Below are 21,535 nucleotides of genomic sequence, written 5' to 3'. Positions count from 1 at the left end.
AAGTGTAGAGACATATGTAACATGTTGCTGGATGGGAAAACTAAATATATGCAGTTTTATTTAAGGTATCATTTACATGCAGTAAAATTCAGCCTTTTTAGTGTATAGTTCTTTGACTTTTGACAAATACATCTAGTTATGTAACTACAATCAAGATATAGAACAGTTCTATCTTCCATCCAGATTTCTACATGCTCCTTATAGTCATTCCCTCTCCTCTAGTCCATGACAACCACCAATTTTTTTCCTTTGTCACTGTAGTTTCGCCTTTTCCAGAACGTCATGTAATCAGACACAGGTTAGCCTTTTGAGTCTGGCTTCTTTCACTGACATAGTGTATTAGAGTGTCATCTACCAGTAGTTCACTCCTTTCTAGTTTCTAATAGTATTCCATTGTATGCATGTTCTACAGTTTGTTCGTTCACTTATCATCTGAAGAGCATTTAGATAGTTTACGTTTCTTGGCAATTAAGACACTAGGATCATTTGTGTACTAGGTTTTTGTGAGTGTAAGTTTTAATTTCATGTGATTCAGTAATTGGGAGTAGGATTGCTGGGTCACACAGTAGGTGTATTTTTAACTTCGTAAGAAACTACCAAGCTCTTTTCCAAATGGCTATGCCATTTTTCATCCTTACTATCAGTGGGTGAAAGTTCCAGTTCTGCTTTCTGTCAACACTTGGTGTTGTTGGTTGTTTATTAAATTGTAGTCTGATAAGTGTGCAGTGGTATTTCATTGTGGTCTTAAATTGCATTTCCCAGGTGACTAAGGATATTAAGCATCTTTTGATGTGCTTATGCCACCTGTATGTCTTCTTTGGTGAAGTGTTCAAATCTTTTAACCATTAAAAAAATTGGATGGTTTGTTTTCTCATTATTCACTTTTGAGAACTCTTTCTCTTTTTCAGCTACAAGTCCTTTATTGGATAAGTGCTTGCGATTTTTTTCCCGCTCAATCTGTGATCCATCTTGAGTTAATTTTCATGTATGGTGCAAGATATTGATTGAAGTTCATTGTTTTGCATGTGAATATCCAGTAGATCTTGCCATCATTTATTGAGAAAACATTTTTTTTCTCCAATGAATTGCTTTGTCAGGATTCTGTTCCTTTTTCATACCATCTTGATTATAATAGTCATATAATAAATCTTAAAATTATTTTCCACCTTTGTTCCTTTGTCGTCTTTCAATAAAATTTTAGAAATTAACTTGCCATTTTCTAAAAATGTCCCACTTTTCACGTTTTGATTGGATTGCACTGAATCTATAGAACAAATAGGGCAGAACTGACAAGAGTATTGAGTCTTCCAATCCATGAACATGGTTTGTCTCTCTGTTAATGTAGGTCTTCTTATTTCATTGGTGTTTTACAGTCTTTAGCACATAGATCTTACACATACTCATTATAAGTGTAGCAAATACCTTAGGATAACTAAGCATTTCTTGTTTTTAGTGTTAAATGGAACTTTACAATTTTAATTACTGGTTGTTCACTATTGAGATATAGAAATATTATTTTAAAAATACATGTATTGACATCTTTTGCAACCTTGCAGAAGTCACTTATTCTGGAAAGTTTTTTGGTAGACTCTTTGGAATTATCTCTAGACAGTCATGTCCTCTGCAGAGAGACATTGCTACTTCCTCCTTTTCAAGTGTATGCTTAATTATTTTTATTTGTGATGTTGAATGGGTGTCAGAACAGACATTCTTGTCTTATTCCTGGTCTCTGGGGGACTGCATTCAGTTTTCACCATTAAGCATGGTGTTAACTACAGGTATCTTGTAGATGCCCTTTATCAAGTTGTTGAAGTTCCCTTGTATTCCTAGTTTGCTGTGTTTTTTGTTTTCACTCATGAATGAATGTTGTTTTATTGAATGTCTTTTCTACATCTGTTCAGGATATTGATTCTTCTCGAATGAACTTTAGTAGTCTGTCCTTTAAAGAAATCATTCTGTTCATTTCAGTAGTTGAATTTTTTAGCAGAAAGTGGCTTCTAATATTTCCTTATTATCCTTTTAGTATCTCTGGGATCTATAGTGGTTTTCCTTTTCTTGTTCCAGATGTTGGCAATTTGTGTCTTATTTCTGATCACTTTGTCTAGAAATTTATCTCAAAGAACCAGCATTTGGCCACCGTTTTCTTTTCCTGTTTTCCCATTTCCCTGATTTTTGTTCCTTATAATTTTTTTTCTTCTATTCATTGTGGGTTTAATTTGTTTTTTTCTAGTTTTTTAAGGTAGGAGCTGAGGTCACTGATCTAAAATCATTTTCACTGTTGAAAATACAATTTAATTCATTATGGTTTTGGGGAGGTGCTGTGGACAATAACTGAGCTATCAAATGAATCTCTCCTCTTTAGAAAGCTAGTTGCATTTCTGAACGTAAAGTATTTCCCTTAAATGTCACTATAATATATGCTGAGTCTAGTTACATTGATAGGTTCTTAGAGTATAAAGTTCACTGTAAACGTTTGGGATGCCTAAGCTGATCCTCAAAGGGTGAAGAGAATTCAGTGAAGCAGAAAGAAGGAATGATTCAGTTATAGAGTATTCTATGGAGGGAATCTTGGAGGTTGCCAAGCCCTCACCTGATTGTACTGATAGTGAAACTGAGGCCCAAAGCTGATGCAAGACATGACAAGAACAGATGGGCCCACCTGCAAAGAGAGTTCCTTTGTTTTATTGGGGTGGGGTGGGGTGAGAAGCATGGGGAGAAGAAATTCGGAGCAGATTTGAAGGGTAGATTGTGGTTGTGAAGAGCTCAGATTTCACACAATGAAAATAGCATGTCCAGATGCAGGAAGAAAGCTGCTCTGAATAAGTTAGGAGGCCATTTGATTGTGGTTACTTTTTGGCGTGTGTTTTGATTTCTCTAATGTGTAAACTAGTTCAGCCAAGTGCTGAAAACTTGGATAAGTGGAGTTCTGTAAACATTCTCAGACCAGGAGAATTTGGGGTGCAAGGGTTCATGTTTAGAGTGAATAATGTGTAAAAACTTGGTAAAATCCTAGTTTTATAGGTGAAGAGCCCGAAACCAGCAAGGAATCAACGTCTCATTTATAGATACGTGGGCAGTTTGCGGCAGGGTTGGAACTAGGACAGAAGATTCTAGTTCCCAGTGTCTTGCCAGTGCCCTGCCTGGCTCCTCACACTGGATTCTCTAAGTTGACCTAAGGCTGGCTGTTAAGTCTGGGAGTAAAGACGCAAGATGGGCTCTGACCTTAGGCAGCACACACTAGTCGGGCAGGCAGTTGGCAGTATTGTTTGTCTAACCCCAAAATATGGTCAAAAGAAGGAAGCAGTGAGGAGCTTGAGGAAAAGGGTCTGGAGGGGACCCACAGAGGTCCCCTGACTGTGACTGAGCTGAGCAGGAAGGGCAGGTGAAAGTCATCCAAGTGCTTATGGATCCAGGAAGGACGTGCCCAAGAAAGGCTATTGATTTGTATTTAACCTTCTTATTTGTGGACCCCATGGACTATACGGTCCATGGAATTCTCCAGACCCAGACTACTGGCGTGGGTAGCCATTCCCTTCTCTAGGGGATCCTCCCAACCCAGGAATTGAACTGGGGTCTCTTGCTTTTGCAGGTGGATTCTTTACCAACTGAGCTACCAGGGAAGCCCTAAATATGAATACTTAAATTATTTATCACTTTAAAGTCATGATAGTTTTTTCATTTTATATTCTTTCCTTGTTTTTGCTCTGTTTAATGTTCTGACTTGAGACGGTGGTTAAACTCTTACAGACGTTTGTCCTCACTTATTCTTATCCACTCGGTGTTTCATACTTTATTTTTCTTCTTTAAGGTCCGTATTAATAACGATTTCTCTCTGGTTGTGGGTTTTCTTGAAAGGTAGTGGCTTCCAAGCCTGGCCCTGCATCAGGATCACTTGGGGAACCTAAGTAAAAAGCAGTTTTCAGTCCCTCCTCCAAAGGTGGAGCTCTGCGAAGTTTGTTTCTATAAAACTTCCTGGTTGACTGATGAGCAGCAGGCTTCAAGAATCCAGGTTCGTTAGGCATATAAAATTGTCTGAGCCTGGATTGTTACCTACCCCAGATAATCTGGCATGAGAATGATGAACTTGACTGAATTTAGGATTGTGTAATACATAACAGGATTGGAAAGTGTTAACTTGGCCTAAGAGGGGCAGAGTTCATAGTATTTTAGAGGCTATCAGGCTATTTATTATTTATCAAATATTTAAAAAAACAGGCAAATATTCAATGTCTTTCTGTTTATTTTGTTTTCTAGATCGTGAGGACCAGTCAATTCTTTGCACGTAAGTAAATGTTAAACGTTCAGACTTCTTTTCTATTCTGTTGGAAAGTAAAAGCAATTTTGGTATTGGAGAGAGGAAGGGGGACAGGAGAGCAGTAATTTAAAGAGATAGATGTAAACCTTGTTGTTAATTGCTTTAAGTCTAAGATATGAAGCTGAGACTCCAATACTTTGGCCACCTGGTGCAGACAGCTGACTCATTTGAAAAGACCCTGATGCTGGGAAAGATTGAGGGCAGGAGGAGAAGGGGACGACAGAGGATGAGATGGTTGGATGGCATCACCGACACAATGGACATGGGTTTGGGTGGACTTCGGGAGTTGGTGATGGACAGGGAGGCTTGGCGTGCTCCGGTTCATGGGGTCACAAAGAGTCAGACACGACTGAGCAACTGAACTGAACTAACGCAAGCTCTGCTTAGCTTTGGTGTTACTGTTTGGTTGTCAATCTGGGCTTTTCACACATTTCATAACGTTAATCTGTGAAACTTACATCTTTAGTTGGTTGGTCCAAGTGTTGATCTCCTGGACTTTTCAGGAATTTACTTGTATCACCCAGGAAGCATTATTGATTATCACATGCCAGTGTGTGAAGTACTAGAAAGTCAGGATCCAATACAACATCCACGTGATCATTTTCACTGTGATCATTTTCGCTGGTTAGGACAGTCACGTTAGCTGCAGTGGGGAAGATGGAGGACCGGGAAGTGTTATTGCGAGAAGACCAAGCAGAAGGCTGTTGAGTTACCCACACGAGAGATGGAAGTGCCTTCAGGTGGGGAGGTGCTCGTGGACCTGGATGGAAGTGGGCATGTCTAAGTGGGGCTTAGGTTGTGAGACAGGCCTGAGAAAGAGGAGCTTGGAGAGGGTGGAGTTGTGTGGATTTCAGAGACGCTGGAAGGTAGAGGAACAGGTTCTGGGTGAAGGGGAAGGAGTTTGGTGGAGGACATTGACTGAGGTGCCTGAGGCACTCCTGGGGGAGCCGTCTCTAGGCCAATGGATGTGGAGTCGGAGCTGTGCCTGGAATACAGAGCCGGCGGCCTAGGTGACGGAAGCCGTGTGGTAAGTGAGGTCCCCTCAGAGTGTGGGATCCCCAGACGGGGTTCAAGGGTGGGGAGGCGGGCGAGACTCCACAGAGATGCGCAAGTCATAGGCCGCAGACACCACGGAGACTGAAATACACAGGAACATGTGCCTGGGGTTTAACAGTGGCGCGGGAGGCTGGTGTGGTCCCCTCAGTGCACTGGGGTGGGGAGGGAGTCAGGCCAGACGGCAGTCAAGGAATGACGTGGGTGTATGTGTGTGAGGGAGAAAAGGTTTTAAAAAGCAGCAAAAAGCTAAGTCTGGGCCTACTACTTCCAAATAGCTCTTGAGTGAAAATTGTAGCATTTGAAAAGCATCAAGGAATCAATTTTTGTTTTTACTGGTGGTGTCTTTAAGGTAGGAGAGGTTAAACTGATGGGGTGGGGTAGGACGAGAAGGGTGGGAGTCAGGGCCCCGAGAGGGCCAGGGCCTGGTGTGGGCAGGTGGGGGGACTTGAAATGGAGAAAGTTCTCATCTGTTGGCTTTTCTTTCCCATAGAAGCTTTGGTGTTTGATAACAAGGAGTAGAAGAGAAGTAGAAAATAGCTGACGCTCCTCTCTCTTGTAAATTTTCTTCCAGCGATGTTTAGCCTCTGAGTTATACAAATTAGCTTTTCTTAAACAACAAACTACCAGACACTTAGTGACTGAAAGCAGTTTTCCCAGCCCTTGGATTGGACTCAGCTGGGCCTGTCTGCTGAGCCGAGCCAGGCCCAGCCGTCTCACCTGGAGCTCACCCCGCGGCTGGGGGCAGCTGAGGGCCAGGGGGCTGGTTGACTGTTGACTGGGGTGCCTTGGTGGGTCCTCTCATTCTCCAGTGTGCTAGCCCTGGCTTTAACATGGTGACAGACTGCCCAGAGCCGTACAGACGCGAGCTCCAATGTGTAAGGGTGTGGCCAGACACGTGGCCAAGGCCAGGGTCAGTGGGGGAGGGGAGGGAGTGTGAGACACTTGGGGGCTTTGCTGTGGACACTCCCCTATGAGTGTGTCGAAATGGGGAATCAGATTTAATCCACCAAAAGTTTTATAAGTGGCTTCAGGTGGGGGTCACTGAGATGAGAGAACTGAGGACGTCAGCGAGAGACTGTCATGATGGACCGTGGGATATAGCACATGACGGGGCGGGGGGGCCGCGGCGGGGGGACTGAAAGGAGGGAATTGGGTCAGGAAACTGGAGAGCAGGGACTCCTGGGGACGCAGGAGCAGGAAAAGCAGGCATCATGGCCGCAGGTGCTGCGAGGGAGTGCTTCAAGTGTGGCCGCAGGAGTGGGCAGCTGGGAGAGGGGGGCAGGAGGGCGTCGGGTGGAGGGTGTCAGGCAGTCAAAGGGTTAGGTGTGTTGCTCACACAAGGAGAGGAGGGGCTTTGACACACACACACACACACACACACACATACACACACGAGTGATGGTTTGAGGGCAGCGGCCTCTGGTAAGTCCTTCCTAAAGCTAAATTATTTCACTTAGAGGAATGTCCTTTACTTCAAGATAAGACCCTTCCTGTTTTCTTTGGAAATAAAAGTGCTTTCTGTTTTGAAACTGTGGGCAGGCTGCGGGGGGCGGGGGTGGGGGGCATGGTTTGTTTTTTAAGATCTTACTAAGCAAAATAAATCCAGTGTCAGAACCACTGCTCCTGTGTGTGACCTCAGAGAGGTGAGAGGTAGGGGCTTTTAGAGTAAGAGAGTCTGGAAACAGCATTAGGGGGAGTGAGAAGGATGTCCCTGATGTCTGTATGTGTGTGTGTGTGATGACGTACACGTGTCTGTATGCGCACACAGGTGTGTGATGTGAAGTACAGCCAGCGGAGGGGAGTGTTCAGTGAGGAGGCTGAGAACGTAGGTGACTTTGCACACTGTGGAATGGGGACCTCACAGAGTATGGAGGAAAAAAGGGGGGCTAGAGCAGGAAATAATTGGGTTTGGAGTCAGGAGAAAGAAAATGAGAACAGAGGGTAAGAATGAAGAGTGACCAGAGGAGCTACATTTTAAGCAGTGACCAAGGCTGGCAGGGTGTGATCTGAAGGCTCCCTGCAGAGTTCATCTCTGGGCCCTGGTGGATCCGGCAGGGGGCGGGGGTGGGAGGTTGGGCCCATGGGAGGTGGTCTCCCAGTATCTTTCTTTCCATCATCAGCGCTTTGTGTTTCCAGACTCAGGCTTAAAATCTTGCCATCTGGTTTGACTCCCTGCTCTCTTTCATTCCCCTGTTTCCAGTTGTCGCCCCATTTCATACTTCTCCTGTCTTGCCCTAGCCCCGCCCAGCACCTACTGCCCGCCCATCTTCTGGGATCCTAGCTGACTCCCTTGCCTTTCTCCTCTTTCTCCCTCCAGGGAGGACATGTGCCCCATGATACAGCTGGTTCCAGCCCACACTGATTTCCCTTCGTCAGGCCCTGTTCCTTACATACTGTAATTCATTACCTATTTGGGTCTTTGTGTCTTGTTTTACAACTAGACAGAAAGGTAGGAACTGTGACTTTCTTTGATTGCTTTTTAATTATCCTCTGAGAACCTGGAACACTGCTTTTGGACATCCTTAGTAAATGGATAAAAATACAAACAAAACAATGAATCTCTTAATTAAGTAGGAACCAAGGAAACAGGCTTAAGATTAGGAAGTTTTAGAAACAATTGAATACTGTATGTGTTTTCAAAGGGTAAAACCTTTCTGATAGCATTTTATAAAGGTGTTTTATCTTGAAATTTCAAATGTATGCAAAAATAGAATAGTTGGAGACCCCCTGATACCCATCCCCTAACTTCAATGAGTTAAATTTTACCAAATTTTATGTTTTTTTTTTTAACCTTTGCATTTCTCCCAAGTTTTTATGTAAAACAAGTACAAACCTAAATTTTTTTTTTTTTAATTTTTTTTTTTTTATTATTATTTTTTTTTTCCAGTGGGTTTTGTCATACATTGATATGAATCAGCCATGGATTTACATGTATTCCCAATCCCGATCCCCCCTCCCACCTCCCTCTCCACCCGATTCCTCTGGGTCTTCCCAGTGCACCAGGCCGGAGCACTTGTCTCATGCATCCCACCTGGGCTGGTGATCTGTTTCACCATAGATAGTATACATGCTGTTCTTTTGAAACATCCCACCCTCACCTTCTCCCACAGAGTTCAAAAGTCTGTTCTGTATTTGTGTCTCTTTTTCTGACAAACCTAAATTTTATTGAGAAGTTGAAAGAGTGATACGTTTAGTGCTTGTGTACCCTTTACTTAAATGTGTCCCTTGTCCCTGTACACACACAGGACTGTTTGCAGATACTCTTGACACTTGACCCCTGGATACACCACAGGTGATTCCTAAGAGCAAGGGTGTCCCCACATAACACACATTGTCACACTTGAAAAGTGACAGTGAAACAGTAATGTTGTCTCATATGAAATCCATATGTGAATTTCTATAGTAGTCTTCAACATGTTTCTTATGACTTCCAAAAATCCACAATCCTGTCAGGTCTCATTCCTTACAGTCCTTATGTCTCTTCATTTTAATTCTATATTCTAGAATAGTCTGCTCACTTTTTTATTTTATTCCACTGGGCATATTCTTCAGAAAAGTCAGTTATTCAAAAAGTGACCTGCAAACATCTTTTTAAAACTACCTGTTTTGAAGCAGTTTTGACCTTAATTTCCCAAAGCACACCCATCATGTGGGCTGGCTCTGCAGACACCAGCCCCAAGCTCAGGGTTTCCCAGGCCACCCGTACTTCTGACCTACACATTTGAGGGTGGCCACTACCCACTCAGATTCAATACTTTGCTACAGTGACAAATCAGAGCCAGAGAGGGTGAGAGCTGGAGTTTGCCAAAGGCATGGCTTCCATTTGCTCTGGTCATTTCCCCTCCCAGTGCATTAGTGTATATTACCAACCAGGAAGCTCACCTTAGCTTCAAAGGGTTTTTATTAGGCTTCACTATGTAGGCATGGTTGATTGAATCCGTGTCCATCCCCTCTCCCCTCCCAGGAGGGTCACTTGGATCAAAGGCACAAACCTCTAATCGCCTGTTTGGTTATTCAACTTGTCCGGTCCCCATCCTGTAGCTAGCCAAGTGCCCACCATGACTAACAAAAGACATTCCAGGTACCTTGAGGCTCTGGACCTCCCAGGAATCAGGAACAAAGAGCAGCCAGGTTCTTCACTATAGAGCATCAATTAGTAGAGGAAAATTGCTCTGAGAATCTAACCACTGAAGCTCCATGAAATGAGCATGGTAAGGTATGGTAAATCCACCCCCTTTCTTCCTCACACACGTTCCCTGGGCCTCCAGACGGCTCACAGAGCCCCGGCGAGAATGGCGGTGCTTCCAGCATGTGAGCCGGCCCTTCCTCCCCACCCCCGGGGCCCAGGATGGCTTCTGCTCACAAGTGAGAGAGGAATAGAACTTGTGTCACCTGCCTGCAGTGTCACAGTCAGGGTGACCCTGCATGCGGTAGACAGGGGATGAGGGACAGGACACATTCCTCTCCTTTTTGGGTGGTTTGTGAGCTTGGATGATCATTTTGGATGAGGACTCTTTGGAATGTTTGGAAGCAGGAAACACTTGGGGAGGGAGTGACTGCTATTTGACAGAACCTAAGGTTAGTGAGCACTGATTTACTCTTGTCACCAAAAGTGACCATTGTAAGCACTAGCACTTATAATTAGATGGTTATTGTCATTTGAGACTGATGTATGCATCAGTGATGAGGTGTGGGTTTATGAGCTACAGCAGCTGGGGTATCCGTGTGCACAAAGTAGCAGTCATCAGATACCGTATTTGCTTTTTTTTTTTTTTGAGTTTTCTGAACATTATACCATATTTGCTTTTTTTTTTTTTTTTAGTTTTCTGAACATTTTATTATGAATATTTTCAAACATAATGCTGAAAGAATTTTTGCAGTCAAGATCTATATATCTACCATTTAGATTCTGCCATTAATATTTTACTATATTTGCTTATTATATATTCTGTTCATCCCTCTATCAGTCCATTTTATTGTTTGTGTTGGGAGGGAAACTTTTCCAACTAGGATCCCGAGGTTGGGGATCTACAAATTGACAGTAGACTAGCAGGAGGAAAGACAGGGTTTATGTATGCACACATGTGGGAGTATTCAGTGATGAGTAACTTGCTGAAAACCAGAAATAAAAGGCTTCTATACTAAATTTAAGAAACGGAGGGTGGTGTAGGTGGATTGAGGCTTCTAGGGGAAAGTATGGAGGGTTCTCTGGGGCTTTGTGATGCCAGTGGACAGCTGAATTTGTACTTGCTGGGGCTCGGGGTCAGACTTCCTCCAGTCCGGAAACTCCTTGGGGTGGGGTTCCATGGGAGCTGCATTTTCAGGAGGCTACGCTTAAGGTTGGACTTCCCTGGTGGGTCAGATGGTAGAGAATCTGCCTGCAATGCAGGAGACCTGGGTTCCATCCCTGAGTTGGTTAGATCTCCTGGAAAAGGGAATGGCTACCCACTCCAGTATTCTTGCACGGAGAATGTCATGAATAAAGGAGCCTGGTGGTCTACATTCCATGGGGTCGCAAAGAATCTGACATGACTAAGCTACTAACACTTTCACTGCTTAAGGTTGGATGGTATTTCTTTCGGTGACTGCTGATTGTTCAGATGTTTTCATTTTAAACTGAAAAACCACTCTTAGGGCTATTAATCCCTTCATCTGATGCATTTGTAGATCAGTGTGCTTCCCCCTAAATACTTCAGCATACATAACATTAAGTTCAAGACTTACATCTTTATCTTTTTGAGACAAAATTCACATACACTTACGTCCCCTACATACAAACCTTCAAGTTGTGAACTTTCAAAGATATGAACCTGTGTTCCACCAACATCAGACGAGAGTGACATGGCAGCTTGCCCTCCGTCTCCTGTTGCTGACAATCCTTCAGCTCTGCCATCTCCCACGTCCTTGTCCTCCTCCAGTTGGTAACACTTCTTGCTTCTTCAATGACAACTCTGTGCCAGCTGTTGTACTGTACCACTGTATTTTCAAGGTATTATATGTAAGAGTAAAAATGTTTTATTTTTTTATTTGTTTTTATGTATTTGTGTGGAAAATCTTATGAACCTATTACAGTACAGTACTATATAGCAGATTGTGTTAGGTACTTAGGCTAACTTTGTTGGACTTAGGGAGAAGTTGGACTTCTGAATGTGCTCTCGAAACAGAACTCCTTCATATGTAGGGAACTTATGGTATAACAGAATGCAAAACTCTTAAGTATTTATGTGCTTTAAGTATATATGGGCTGAGTTATTTGTATAACGTAAACCTCTGTTAAGATAGAGAACATTATCATTATCATCCTGTAAAGTTCCCTCCTGTACCCAGCAAATTCCTACCCTCACTTCATTTGATTGTGTGCGTGTGTGCTCAGTCATGTCCAACTCTTTGCCTAAATATAAATACAAAACTATAAAACTCCTAGAAGGTAGCATAAGAGAAAACCTACATGACCTTGGGCATGGCAATACCTTTTTAGGTACAAAACCAGAGACATCCATCAAAGAAATAACTGATAAACTAGACTTCATTAAAAATTCCACTCTGCAATAGACAGTGTTAAAAGATTGAGGAGATAAACCACAGACTGAGAAGAAATATTTGTGGAAGACAGAACTGCTAAAGGACTGTTATCCAAAATGTAAAAGAACTCTTAGAAGCCTCATCTGGGACAGATGTGCCATTTCACCTTAAAAAAAAACAACAACTTTTTTCTAAGAATATTTCTTTGATTCTGCTGTGTCTTTCGTATTCAAGTCAGAGGTTATCATCTTTCTACTTCTGTCAATTTATTCATCATCACTGTTGACCATCATAGTTGTTAACATTGCTGCCATTTGTTGAGCAACTTCTGGTTAGGTCCCATGCTAGGCTCCTTACAGGTATGATCTCAATCTTGCAGAGTAACCAGGTCTCATTTTAAAGAAGTCTAAACCGAGGTTCAGAGGCCAATCACTTTGCCCAAAGCCCCATAACTAAGAAGTGGTAGGCTGGATTTGAATCTAAGTAGGTCATCTTACCATGGCCCACTTCTTAACCACTTTACCAGCATGATAGGTTCATGAAGTAGTTTAGAGTTTGGTAATTCAAATTCCCTTCTATATGGTGGATGAACAGCTGAGTGGACAATAATGGGTAATGTTTATTGAATACTAATTGTATGCTTTGTGTGTGCTAAGTCACTTCAGTCATGTCTGACTCTGCGGCCCCAAGGACTGTAGCCCACCAGCCTCCTCTGTCTGTGGGATTCTCCAGGCAAGAATCCTGGAGTGGGTTGCCATGCCCTCCTGCAGGGGATCTTCCTGACCCAGGAGTCCAATCTGCGGCTCCTGCGTTACAAGTGGATTCTTTACCACTGAGCCACTGGGAAAGCCCAATTACATGCTTTAGATGGACTGTATTTCTTTTCCTTTACAACACAGCCTTATGTGTAATAGTAGCAGAGGTATCCTAGACCTGAAATACAGAAAATTTAGCAGAGTTCATAGGCAGTTGTTGACAGACGGCTCAGTACAGCTGAGTAAGTGTGACAGTCGGGGCAAAAAAATGCTTTCAGGATACACTGAAGTATGTCCAGTTGAGAGGGGTTAGTCAAGAAACCACAGAGGCAAACCAAGCTGATGAGTACCAATCATAACTGCTTCAAGACAAGTCATCGTCAGTCTACATGAGGCACATTTCTTAGCATCTTGAAAAATTATCTGTTTGAAACCAACAGCCAACATCATGATTAGCTTGATGGTAATTTAAATAAAGTTATTTATTTAGGTATTTTAAATAAAGTTAAGAACACAACAGAGAAAACCACTGGCATAGCTCTTATGAAATTGCACTTGAATAAAATCCAGATTCATTCCCATGGCTCCAGGGTACGTCCCATCCACGCCTTTCCACCTCGGCAGCAGTCCCTCCTGCTGTGTCTGCCTGGCTGGTTATTTATATCAAATCCTGCACTTTGGCTGCCGGTTGCTGGAATATACTGAACTTTTTTTCTGCTTTGAGGCCTTAGCATTTGTCTTTCCATCTGCCTCCATGCTACGTCTCAGGCCCTCTCGTGCCTGGTCCTGCTCAGCTTTCAGGAGTCCAGTGCCCTGCCTACCGCCGCCGCCCCCCCCCCCCCCCCCCATTAAATCTCCAGGGAGTTGTCCTTTGCTCTTCGGCCTTTTGCCCCTCAGTCACCTTGTTTCCTTCGTCACCCTCCTCACATCCTACAGAGACCCAATTTGTTTTTCTTGTTTGTTTTAAATCTCTTCTAATCTTGAGCTCCAGGAATACTGTATCCACAGCTCAATCTCTAGCACTTAAGGGATGCCTGAGTTGATTTGGAAATGTGTTGAATAAAGGAATGAACAATACTCATTAGCAGGTACCAATGATGACCAAGTAGAAAGTATAATGGTGATAAAAGGACATTAATGACAGGACCAAAAATATCAAATAGAGCCTAAAATAAACTTATATAAGACACATTCTTTTATTCAGCAGAATTTATTGAGTACTTGCTATGCTAGGCACTATGACTTAATAGGTGAATAAGATAAACATGGGTCCTTGCTTGTTTTGAACTTAGAAAAATACAGAATTTAACTGAGAGATGAAGCCATCATTTCTCCTAAAAATAGCGTGTATATTGTTTAGCTCAAAATTCTGTCTGCCTGTTTTTATAGAGGTGGCAGGTGGGAGGAGACAGGGGAGGGATATAGCAGGAAAAAATTACTTGAAATTTATCTGAAAAAAATAAACCTCAGAGACTACTTGTCTCTGAGGTTTTAAAAAACAATGATGGATACTGTGGTTAGTCATACTTCAGAAATACTGCACAGGGTTTTGACTTTGGAATAAAGTCATAAGTGTAAGGTAAAGATAACATTTCAAGTCACTTGACCAAGGTAATCAGTGTCTTGGTCAACCATTGATAATGGGATGTGAGCTGAATCATGTGAGTGGAAAATGAGATTAAATATTTACCGCAGGGTTTCCCTGATGGCTCTGTGGTAAAGAACCCACCTGCCAATACTGGAGACACAAGTTCGATCCCTAATCAAGGAAGATCCCTTATGCTGTGGAGCACCTGAGCCCATGCACCTGAACTGTTGAGCTTGTGCTTGGAGCCAGGGAGCTGCAGCTACTGAGCGCACATGCCACGGCGCCTGAGGCCCGCATAGCCGAGAGCTCGCGCTCTGCAACAGGAGCAGCCCCGACTTGCTGCAACTGGAGAAAAGTCCGCGTAGCAACAAAGACCCAGCACAGCCAAAAATAATAAAGTTAAAAAAAAAAAATTGACCTCAGACCGTACATTTTTTTCGATTGATTAAAATAAGTTGTAAAAAGTGAAGACATCAAAATCCTAGAAGGAAAACATAGATGGATTTAACAGTGTAGAAAAGCTTTGTGTATGAGGTATGTGTACAAGATGCTCTGTGGGTCCAGGGGAGTGAACCATCATCAGCTCTGAGGGATGAGCCTAAAAGGTGTTTAGGCCTTGAAGATGTTATCCGTGATCAGTGAGCATCCCAGGGTTCATTCTACTCCTGCAGATTCAGTTACGTTAGTCTAATTGTTCTAGGAGTTTTGTTCCTAGTGCTGGATATGTTTCTGGTGCTGAGGAATTTCTTTGTAAACATTCTAATAAACTTAACTTTTCTGGCAGAGTCACTGATTCCTAGTACAGGTGGAGAAGTGTTGTGAACATTTTCCTCTGTCCTCTTAACTGGCATCTACCAAAATAATGTATTTAATTTATACCATTTAAAAATCACTTTCCAGCTACGGGTGATAGTGTTGTGTTTGTTTGTTTGTTTTTTTTCCCTGCTCACTCTCTTTTTATTTCCTACTAATTCTAGTTTCAAATCAGTTTACTTTTGTTGATTATAGGTTGGCAATGTGTGTGCTGTGCTTTCTGTAAAGCAGCCTGTGTTACTATATCTTCCAGGGGCGAATCAGGTGCCGGGAAGACAGAAAACACTAAGAAAGTCATTCAGTACCTTGCTCATGTTGCTTCTTCACACAAAGGACGAAAGGACCATAATATTCCTGTAAGTTTTTGTTCTGCCCTTGTTTTTAAAGCCCTTAGATTTATTCTTTAGTAACTTCAGAAACAAGAATAAGGAAGTGAGGGTGCTCAGCACACTGCCTTTATTGACAGCTTCCTTGTCTCCCCCAGCAAGGAGGGGCTAGGACAAGAAATTGGTGGTAACTGGCAGTTCCAACAGGGCAAACTGAAATTGTGGTTGTGACTCAAAGCCTGATCTCTTGCAGAGTTGTGGTAAGGATTGTTAGAAGTCAATAAGCAAGGCTCATGAAGACTTCTCGGTTTTTAACCACCAGAAAAATATCCTCAGATATTTTCAGTGGTTCTTTCAGAACTTACAGAGCTACCACCAACAACAGCCTGAGGGGAGGATAGAAATTTGGGGGAGAATTGATGACAGAAAAGGTATAAGAATATAACACGTCAGTTATCCTTGATTTGTAGATATGCAGATGTAGTCGTTAATACCCCCTGAGAGATGCCAGCCAAACCCGCTTTCACAGTTCTAACCCTCACACTGACTTGGTGCTTTGGATGTGGCTTTACTGCTAGGAAAAGACCCAAACTTGCTAACATTTGCGTTTGTCTGTTTGTAACGAGCAGCAGGAATCACCTAAACCAGTGAAACACCAGGCAAGTGCTTTTCTTTGTTTCTTAGTCATGAGTGTTTGCACTAATTTCTGTCTTTAGACTGAGTCGCTGCTAGGCACAAATACCATTAGCTCTGAGCAAAATCTCTTATGAACAAAATGTTTCTTTTCGAAAATGTGTTGCTTTGAGGCTCACTGTTCTGAGAAGCAGCATGCCCTTTTGCTTTACCTTTGTTTTCTAGAGGAACTTTGATGTTTATTTACCCTTTCATTATGACTTTGAATCATATGTTTGTGAAGCCTGTAAACTTAGGGTTTCATGTGTCAGTGGCCAGGCAGAATCACTTTAATACTTCTTAAGCATGTGGAAACCTAACTTCATGCCATATATTAAATTTTGAATTTAGGGTTGCAACTGTAACAGTTTCTGATCTGTTAACATTGTGTGGTCTGGTATGTGTAACCTGAAAGTCTCATTGTATTTAATATGTAAATTTAGAATTTTTTTGTCCTGGGAAAGTTGTAGAGGAGTGTTATTCTTCCTATCAGATGCCTTGCTTTTAGCCCCACAGAGCATAGCATCTGGCAGACCATGGACCAGAGCATGTCCTGATAGAGAGAGAGGGAGGGCAGGGCTGAGCCAGATGCCTTAGATAGACTGGGGTGTCTGCACCTGTACTTGACACTTTCCCTAGCATTGGAATGGTTTTGGTTTGTATGTCTTTCTGCAAGCATGCTGCTGCAAAGCAGCGTAAAGCAATAAATGATAGTGTTATGAAAACCTATTAACATGAAGAAGCAATCAGAAACATCTAAAGGAATAGTCACAGACACAGATTTTCAGATACCTTTCTTTAGAATTCTTAAGAGATTCTCAGACACCAAAGCTTGTACCACACCTCTAAAATCCCATGATGTTAGTTTGCTTTTAGCTGTAGACCACACCAGTGATGCAAATTGGGAGGATGAACGAAATCATCACTATCCTATATGATACTGAAAGGCTCTTTGGCCAGTTAAAGAAGGAATCTCTAGACCAGCAACCAGATTTTCTTTGTGCTTTAGAGTACATGATAAATGACCTTTTAATATGCACCTAGATCACTAGCAAAATAGCGTTAAATAATTAACTTACAGATTTAGGTTTCCTAATCCTCTGGCTTACATAAATCATCATCGTTAACGTTTTGTTTCAGTGTCAGAAATAACTACAGAGTGGATCCCTGTGGGTAGCATGCTTACCCCTAGATTTTGCTTTGGGTCTGATCAAGCCAGGTTCCCTCCAGAAGGCAGCTTCTCTGGGCTATGCTGCGCTATTGTTACTGACTTGCATGTCTTTTTGCATGTTCTCTGCGCAGACTCTTCTGTGCTGCTTTCCCAAGTTTATTTTAACACTAGTCAAGTAATAGTTATGCCATGTCTTTAGAAACATGAGGAGACCACTGGTTCTCCATTAATTTTTCTTCCCCAGCACATTGAGGAATATGAGACACTCCTGAGCCTAGAGACTGGTCATACCCTGGGGAGGGTCATTCAAGAACTTACTTCTCTCCCTACACCCCCATCCTCTCCTGAGTGCCCCTAGACATGATTTCCTCACCCCATTTTGAGGATGACTGCCATAAAGTAATGGTTTTACTTTGTAAGGTCAGTGTTTCTTTTGGTTCCCTGTAAGTGGCTTCTGAATTTATGTTGAACCTTATAGGCAACACTTACTTGGATTCCCAGGAATCACTTGTATAAATTGAAAGCATTTTATCACTAAACAGCAGTATAAATTGTTAAAAAAACAAACAAACAAAGGGAAAGGCATTTGTAGCCTCCAGATTTTGTGAATCTATAATTTATTTGCTCTTGGCTCTTTTTCCCTCAACAACTTTATTGAGGTTTAAATTTATGTCCCACAAAATTCACCCTTTTAAAGCATACAGTTCAGTGGGGTTTGTTTATTTTTCAGTCTAGTCACACAGTTACTACTAAAATCTTGGAATATTTTCATCACCCCCAAAAGAAACCCTTTACCCATAGGAATCACCTTCCATGTCCCCCCCAGCCCTTGGAAATCACTAATCACTTTCTGTCTCTCTGAGTCTACCTGTTCTGAGTATTTTATGTGAATAGAATCATATAACATGTGGTTCTCTGTAACTGTTTTTTCACTTTGCATATTTTCAAAGGTTTGTCCTTGTTGGAGCATGTGTAAGTGCTCCCTTCCTTTTATGGCCAAATAGTAACCCATTATATTAAATTCATCATGTTTTGTTTATCCATTCATCACTTGATGGACGTTTGGATTGTTTCCACTTTGGGACCATTATGAATAATGCTGCAATATATCAATTTTCACATGGACATAGTTTTCACTTCTCTTGGGTGTATACCTGGAGTGGACTTGCTGGGTTGTGCTAATTAACCTTCTGTTTAACATTTTGAGGAAAAAAAAAAATTTTTTTTTGAGGTACTGCCAGACCTCTCTATAGAAGCTGTACCACTTTACATTCCCAGCAATGTATGAGCGTGCCAGTTTCTCCATTTCCTAGTCAGTACTTGTCATTGTCTTTTTATTGAGGCTCTCCTAGCTCTGTGAAGTGTTCAATTTTTTTTAATGTATTTTATAACTTCATCTTCATTATAGAAATATGAACAAATATAAGAAATAAATTTTCAAAATTAAGGCCACAGTATTTAAGAAGTAAAACATTTACCTGTAAACTTTTAGTTGTAACAAAATGAGTCCTCATTTGTCTTAATGCCCCAGCCAACTGCAAGTCCATCTTCAGTCCAGGTTCCCTCATCGTATGTCGCTGTTACAGACCCTTGCTGTCTGGCATGGTGTTTAAGGCCGCTCTGAAGCCTAGAAAAAGTGCAATTTCAGAGCAGGTTTGAAGACAGCTAATTTCTTAAACTTGACCATCCCCTGAGAATGACCTCTTCAGGCCAGCCCATCTGCCCGCTAACTACTCAGTCAGCCACATCAGATGGCAGCTTCCAGATGACTTTGTATCTACTGGTCTAAACTGCCTTGAACTGATACAGAAGGGTAACAGATAGCAAGTAGGAAGCACAGAAATTATAGCCTATCCTGGAGCTTGTTTCTCAACATGTGATTAGTTGCTGCCACCAGCTTCCGTGATAGCTCAGTTGGTAAAGAAGCTGCCTGTAATGCTGGAGACCCCAGTTCGATTCCTGGGTTGGGAAGATCCCCTGGAGAAGGGATAGGCTACCCACTGCAGTATTCTTGGGCTTCCGTTGTGGCTCAGCTGGTAAAGAATCCGCTTGTAATGTGGGAGACCTGGGTTTGATTTCTGGGTTGGGAAGATCCCCTGGAGAAGGGAAAGGCTACCCCCTCCAGTATTCTGGCCTGGAGAATTCCATGGACTGTATAGTCCATTGGGTCGCAGAGTCAGGCACAACTAAGTGACTTTCACTTTCATCAGCTTCCAGCCCTACTCTGTGGTCAGTGGGAAAGCCACAGCTTTGCCTGTTAGGCCTATGAGGGCAGCAGGAGGCCAGCCCGAGTCCCCTTGCCGGCTGAACTGGAATTTTGAAAGATGTGTGTGTGTGGTTTTTTTGTGTTTTTTTTTATTTTTTCACCAATTTCAAACTCATTCTGTATCTATCATAGAGCAAGTATATGTAATACATTATGTAATAAACACAGGGGTGTAGTTTTCATCATGATTGGCATTAATGATTTAAGTACTTAGAACTTTAAAAATAATTTCAGTAGTTAATACTAATTTCTTTTCCCCATGTTCCACAGTGACATTTCTTGTTACCACATAGAACAGAAATAGAGGAACATTGCCCATGCAGTTCCAGTGGAAAGGTTAACACTTTAGTCACTGCTCCTGGACATTTATAAATGGCTTCATAATTTGGTTGGGAGCTGTAAGCACTTTCTACCTAAGTGTGGAATTATTCAGTGCAGCAGTGATCAAATTTAGTGGTAATTTCTTACCTAAAGATCATTTTTGTGTGTTGTATAGTACTAGCTTTGGTCAAGCTTTATATGATTCATTCCTGAGTCTTTGAGATCTATAATTGGTCTCAATCATGTCAGAAATCCATTGGAAGAGAAGTACCACCACATCCCTGTTAATGGAGTGGCCCCCATAGCTGAGACCCACATCTCCACACCTACCACAGTGACTATGAGGACCCTTAATCCAAATCTTCCTGCCACCTCTGGCTCACCACCATCCCCTCCCCAGATACTGATAGAGTGTATTTGGACCTGTCATTATCCGTCCATTCAGCAGACATTCACAGAACATTATTTTAGCTTGATGTTGACTTGACGCAGAGGATGCAGCTGGTGCCTTTATGCTAAATGAAAGAATGGGATCGAGACCAGTGGATCACATGCACACAGTGTGTGCAGACACAAACACACACACACAACATATACACGCCAGGGAGAAAAAAAAACCAATTATCTTGACCCAAACAACTCTTGTGAAGCCATGTCTAGGGAATATTAAAATGAGGTATACAATACTTATTTTGTCTTCAAGTTAAGAGAACGTTTTAAAGATAAGTTATTATTGGAAGTGTTTTTATTATGATTTGGTAGGATAGTGTGTAGTTTTAAGGAATCTCTGTTCTGATTCCTTGAGCCAACTGTGGCCGTGTCAGATAAGTGCAGTGCCCCACCTATCTGTCAGTCAGTATTTTTTCTGACAGTTTCCACACCCTTATCACACAGGCTGAGTGAGGTTAAGGAATCTCATAGCCCAAGGCATTATTGCAGAGACAGTGCACCAAGGACTTGGCAAGATGTTGGCCACAGACTCAGTGATGGCTGTGAGCTCTGACCTCTAGGGAAAAGGCTGTCTGTTGTGTCACAGCACAATGGCTGCTGTCCTTAATGATGACCTTCAGCCTTGTTAATGTTGGTTCAGGATCCCATGTTTGAGAAGCTTTGATAGCATATAGCGTTTAGAAAGATTTACATCAGAAATAGTCTGGTTCCCTTGAAGTCCATAAACAGGAAGATTCCCTGTACAGGGAGCATGTTATCTAAAGTTGAGAACGTGAGTTGATGCTGCGTCATGACATTCACATGGCAGGACTAGTTCCTGACTGGTTTCTGTTGAACACAACTGTAGACTGTGGTGAAGACCTGGGAAAACCCGGCAGTCCAGATAAATGCTCTGAAGTGCATGCACATTGTGTCACGGGTCTCAGGCACATTCCCCACCCTCTCCCCAAGGGAACGGCACCTCCTAACGTCTAACCACGCTGGCTGAGACTGCCTTACGGTATATACTTGTTCCTGGATTTGGATTTGATGATAGTGTCATGCGTCACGTGGCAATTGGCCATTCATTTAAAAATCCTACCTGCGGTTCCTTATACTCTTTCTTTTTTTTTTTTTTTTGCTTAGAGAAGCACATTAGTGTTTTTTATTTCTTTCTTTAGGTCTAGAATAATGATGGGTATTTTAAAATACACAGGTAAGATTTGTGTTTGGAAAAGGATTTTAAGTCTTAGAGTATAATTCTGAAATTACATTCCCCGGGCATAGGGTCATTTTGTAGT

The 21,535-nt window shown here is 42.2% G+C and overlaps 1 protein-coding gene across 6 annotated transcripts in view; it reads left to right on the top strand.

Moving 5' to 3' along the window:
• MYH10 (myosin heavy chain 10) overlaps positions 1–21,535 on the top strand; it is a 122,325-nt gene that overhangs the window by 29,629 nt on the left and 71,161 nt on the right. For 4 of the 6 annotated variants that reach the window (XM_043903808.1, XM_043903807.1, XM_043903809.1 and 1 more), the window contains exons 4-6: positions 4,255–4,282; positions 15,303–15,405; positions 16,005–16,034. In XM_043903808.1, the coding sequence (XP_043759743.1) occupies positions 4,255–4,282; positions 15,303–15,405; positions 16,005–16,034 (161 nt within the window). The remainder of the gene's footprint in view (positions 1–4,254; positions 4,283–15,302; positions 15,406–16,004; positions 16,035–21,535) is intronic. The other 2 variants (XM_043903811.1, XM_043903812.1) reach the window with 1 other exon arrangement.

The sequence above is a fragment of the Cervus elaphus genome, chromosome 5 (assembly GCF_910594005.1).
Source record: "Cervus elaphus chromosome 5, mCerEla1.1, whole genome shotgun sequence".
In the NCBI taxonomy this organism is placed as follows: domain Eukaryota; kingdom Metazoa; phylum Chordata; class Mammalia; order Artiodactyla; family Cervidae; genus Cervus; species Cervus elaphus.
The sequence above is the reverse complement of the archived record's forward strand: the minus strand, read 5'-3'. Positions and strand labels throughout refer to the sequence as shown.